Here is a 5,000-nt window from a genome sequence, read left to right on the forward strand (position 1 = left end):
CGTAGGAGAGTGACTGCTGCCGTTCAACACTGAGGGAAGGGACGGAGGGAAGGCATGCCATTAGATTGGTTTGTGTTATAAACGGGACCTTAGTTGAATTAACACTCAGGAATTTACTGTGTACAGTACTACATACAGTATAGTGAATGGGTATGTGCGCGTGTGTGTGGTTGAGTTTCAACGAACTCCTGTTCGTTTCCACCGTTCACTGTGGTCTTTTACACAATGCAATGGTAATTTGTGAATGTGTGTGCGTGTGTGTGCGCGTGTGTGTGTGTGTGTGTGTGTGTGTGTGTGTGTGTGTGTGTGTGTGCGTGTGTGTGTGTGGTAAGTAACTTCAGCTGTCTCACAAGTGGGACAATTTGACTCCCACCACCGCCACTATGCCAACTACTCTCATCAATCTATTCCACGCGCGCCACCCCCCCCCCCCCTTCTCTCTCTCTCTCTTTCTCTCTCTCACTCACTAGGATACAACTATAACAGGAACTTGTTAAAGACCTGCCAAAAATAGACCTGTGGTCTGTGTTACTTTTATTCCAATAGCAGGTGTGTTGCTAAATGTGGCCCTGCACATGTCCACCAGCTGAAAGTAGATTTGCAGCTTTGGCGTTCAGAACAGTCCGCGTGCGTACACATTCACATCACACACACACACACACACACACACACACACACACACACACACACACACACACACACACACACACACACACACACACACACACACACACACACACACACACACACATATACAGAGTATATAATTACTCACCTATATATATCATATTTCTTTATCATATACCCACATGATGACACAAAATGCATGCAAGTTCAATATGAATGTACCGTATAAGGACTCTAAAACGTGATTTCGGTATCAAATGCTTTCCTGTGTTTTATTTTTTCTTTCTTAGGTTAATCTTTTTTATGCTTTGTTCAGACAGAGAGAGAGAGGAGAAACATGCAAGACAAGACGGGGGTCACATTTGAACCTGGGTCCTCGTGCTTACTAATAGGAGTATATGGTCTGTCTGAGCCACCAGGCACCCCCACTTTCCTACATAGTTAAAAACTTCTCCACTTTATCAGCATTCTATAATATAGCAATGGAAGGAATCTTCTGTGGTCAAACATAAAGCAACAGGACTATAAATCACTTTGGATTACAATGGTATATCTTGTGCTCATCTTTGAATACATTACATTACAGAATGCTTGTTTCCAAGCCCAGTCCAGGCCCATTAGTTAATTCTCTAACCACTTAAAACACTGTGGTTGACCGGAGTCAACCTAGGACTCTATACTTGATCCTCTAGCATTTCCCTCTACACCAAATCTCGTCTCTCGCCGAAAATAGCCGATCTTGCGATGCGGTTTGAGCTTGTAGATCTGCAATTTTGTGCCAAACGTTCGCCCCCCAGAATAGGGACGCTAGGGTTCAAGTGGCTAAGACATACATGTCACTCTAATCTGTTGGCTGGAGGTCTCAACACATATGGACTAACCCATGTGATTTGAGGGGGGGGGGCAGCACTTGTGTTCTGGTTTTAGAGAGAGAGAGAGAGAGAGAGAGAGAGAGAGAGAGAGAGAGAGAGAGAGGTGAGGAGAGAGTTACACTGGTGACCGGCCGCCGCAACAGGTGAAACAACATGGAGTGTCATTGCTATATAGGGAAGAAAGTAGACTACAAACCACCGCCACCGTGGCTGATGTCCCCACTAGCACTGTCTCAATACCAGCTGGTAAACAATATGCACACACACGCACATACCCACGCGTGCACGCACGCACACGCACGCACACACACACACACACACACACACACACACACACACACACACACACACACACACACACACACACACACACACACACACACACACACACACACACACACACACACACACACACACACAATACCCGAGCCACAATCACACACATGTGCTCAAAGACACTTGTCCCATTAGCAAGGGCATTCTGCACGCCCAAAGACAGACACATGCATGCATGCATGTATACACAGACACACACACACACACACACACACACACACACACACACACACACACACACACACACACACACACACACACACACACACACACACACACACAGTGACTTTAACACTTGTCGACTGACACAGGGAACAGCCACACACTCTCGGAGTTAAGTTAACACTCACAATTTTTACTGTGCGTGCTTTGAATCCCCCACCGCACATACAAGCATATAAGGTGTTCATGTCATGACAGTTGCGCAAAGATCGACAGTTGACCGAAACGGCATACTTGATCATACCCAACATTGCCGATGGACAACACAGCATAAATTAACAGTAGATACTGTAAGGTGATGCCACATTGAGACGTTTTGTCTGTTTGTACCCTCATTTCAGCATGTTTGAACAAGCCCGTTATGACAAGAGAGACTATTTAAAACCAGGATGTACACACGTACATAGCTTTTCCGGAGCAAAGTGTATAATGAAGGTAGACCCATGCCTATGCTCTGTCTGGGGAACAATCTAAAGATATTTCTCCTGATCTGACACCACACCAAAAATAACACTTGGCCATATGGCAGATGTTGTGCAGCTTTTGATCTGATAGCCTACGAGTAAGTATGATTCTATATTCTATTACTTCACCCTTCGCCCAAAATCATGTAGTGTAGTGTTCAGAGTGTAATTTTGGCATCTAACCCATTCAATTCGGGAACGCATCTGTGTCATTTTAGATCTTAGCTATAGCCATTATTTTATACTTTGGCTATTCAAAAATAGCAGATATATACGAGCTTGTAGATCTGCTATTTTTGAAAAATCCTGAAAATGTGTGCAAATCTTTGAATATAAATATATTTTTAAACCAAACATTTGTAACTCAAATCTTTGCTTCCGGGGGGTCCCTGGAACGAAATATTTTGAGATGGGGGTCCGTGACCAAATATATATAATTTTTGGGGTCCTTGGCACGAAAAAGTTTGAGAACCACTGATATTATAGCAACATAATTTAGAAGACATTTGTAGATTCCTCGGATTGAATGGGTTAAGTTAAGGTGTCTTGAATCTTTTGAATTTGTATAACAAACATATTTGGCCTCACTTGATTTACTTGTGGTGGGGGTGAATGAAGCGTTGCGATTGGCTGCCTGGCTGACGGCCGGCGGTGGAGGAGGCATGGTAGGTGGGGTGGACCTGGGCTGGGTTTTCACATCCGCAGGTGAATCTGGCATTGTTCCAACCTTCTGCACTCTGCTACCTGCAGGACAATGGGGGAGAAGGGGGTCGAGGAGAAGAGAGAAAAAAAATATGTTTTTTAAAAACTTTAAAGATGGTATTCATATTCAAACACAAACCTATTGTTTTGCGTGTGTGTGTGTGGTACAGCTGGCAGAGGATACAGCACTGGCCTGGGTTTTCACAGGGGAACCTGTGTGAGATACCTCCCCTGGCAAAAATACATTCCTCAAACCAGACCTTTTGGTGAGAAAAGAAAAAAAGCCGGACATTTCAAAAGCAAATCAATGCGTAGCGCACTTGGAAAACTAATGCAAACTTGCATCGTGTCTCTCTTGGCTGGAGATTCAGGGACTTGGGAAACACATACAGTACCACCTGCTCATCCTCTCAGCTGCTGCCGACCCCCCCCCTCACCCCCCCCCATCCCCTCCACCTCCCCATCTCTCTTTCCCCCTCTCACACACACACACACACACACACACACACACACACACACACACACACACACACACACAGAGGGAGCCAGACACACCACCATGCAGCTCTGACATCCCAATCAGAGGGCCCCTCTCTCTCTATCCCCTCCGCAGCCCTCCTCCCAGCCCTCCTCCCCGCCTGTCCCCTCCCGTCCCCCCTGTTAAGACAGCCGGTTTGACAGTCAGTGACAAGTGTAGCTGGATCTGCTGCCGTCCATCACCGCGGGACGGGTCTCTCAGAAAGCCCTGCCTGCAGCGCGCTAACCAGAGGCTCCACTGTGCTCTGCCAGACATCCCGGCCAGGACCAAACAAGGCAAGGCCAGCCTGGGACAGGACATAGGACAGGACAGGACAGGGGGAGAGAGAACTACAGCATGCATGGGACAGCTGTGTGACCGTCAGGAGCGCACCACAAGGACTGTCGACCCATTTACACATATAGGTGCACCAGAACTGTCAGCCCCCAGCACGCAGACATACAGTACCTGGAGAGGGCCGCACACACATGTACTTCGCCTGTATAGGTCCTAGAGCCGCTCTCGAGTCTCGACTAAAGAAATTCGTAGTCAACTCGAATAAAAGTCACATCAATTCGTAAATCTGAAACTGTGGCTCACACAATGGCTACTAGCAGGCAACACTGCATAAATGAATGGCATACAGTATACTCTTTAGCAGAGTAGTACGTAGTGATGTATTTCGAGAGAGCCTTAAGTTAGCTTTAAAGCATTTGCACATGTGTACTAGTAGTAATAGTAATAGTGAGTGCAAGAAATGTTTATGCAGTACAAACGTGTGTATTTCTGCAGAAGTGTGCATGTATACACTTGTATTTTGTGTGTGTGTGTGTGTGTGTGTGTGTGTGTGTGTGTGTGTGTGTGTGTGTGTGTGTGTGTGTGTGTGTGTGTGTGTGTGTGTGTGTGTGTGTGTGTGTGTGTGTGTGTGTGTGTGTGTGTGTGTGTGTGTGCGCGCGCGTGTGCGTGTGTGTGAGTGTGTGTGCATAGGACTGTTAGTTTGAAGCTAATACAATACATGTTTTAAATGCATACAGGGGCCCCTGTCCTACAGCAGGACAGAGACTATACTAGGAAAGGCTTTCTACTAGGCGTCAGGACCATTCAATGACTCCATCAGCTGCTTCCTCTCTCTCTCTCTCTCTCTCTCTCTCTCTCTCTCTCTCTCTCTCTCTCTCTCTCTCTCTCTCTCTCTCTCTCTCTCTCTCTCTCTCTCTCTCTCTCTCTCTCTCTCTCTCTCTCTGGTCTATCAGCTGTTACTGA

At 46.4% G+C, this 5,000-nt stretch overlaps 1 protein-coding gene across 1 annotated transcript in view; it reads right to left on the minus strand.

The window, feature by feature from the left end:
- Positions 1-5,000, minus strand: part of cbfa2t3 (CBFA2/RUNX1 partner transcriptional co-repressor 3) — a 72,693-nt gene that overhangs the window by 23,621 nt on the left and 44,072 nt on the right. The window contains 2 exon segments of the mRNA XM_080429245.1: positions 1-29; positions 3,110-3,265. The exon segment at positions 1-29 is cut by the window's left edge and continues 30 nt beyond it. Coding sequence (XP_080285371.1) covers positions 1-29; positions 3,110-3,265 — 185 coding nt within the window.

The sequence above is a fragment of the Gymnoscopelus braueri genome, assembly GCF_963280865.1.
Source record: "Gymnoscopelus braueri genome assembly, chromosome: 1".
NCBI lineage: Eukaryota > Metazoa > Chordata > Actinopteri > Myctophiformes > Myctophidae > Gymnoscopelus > Gymnoscopelus braueri.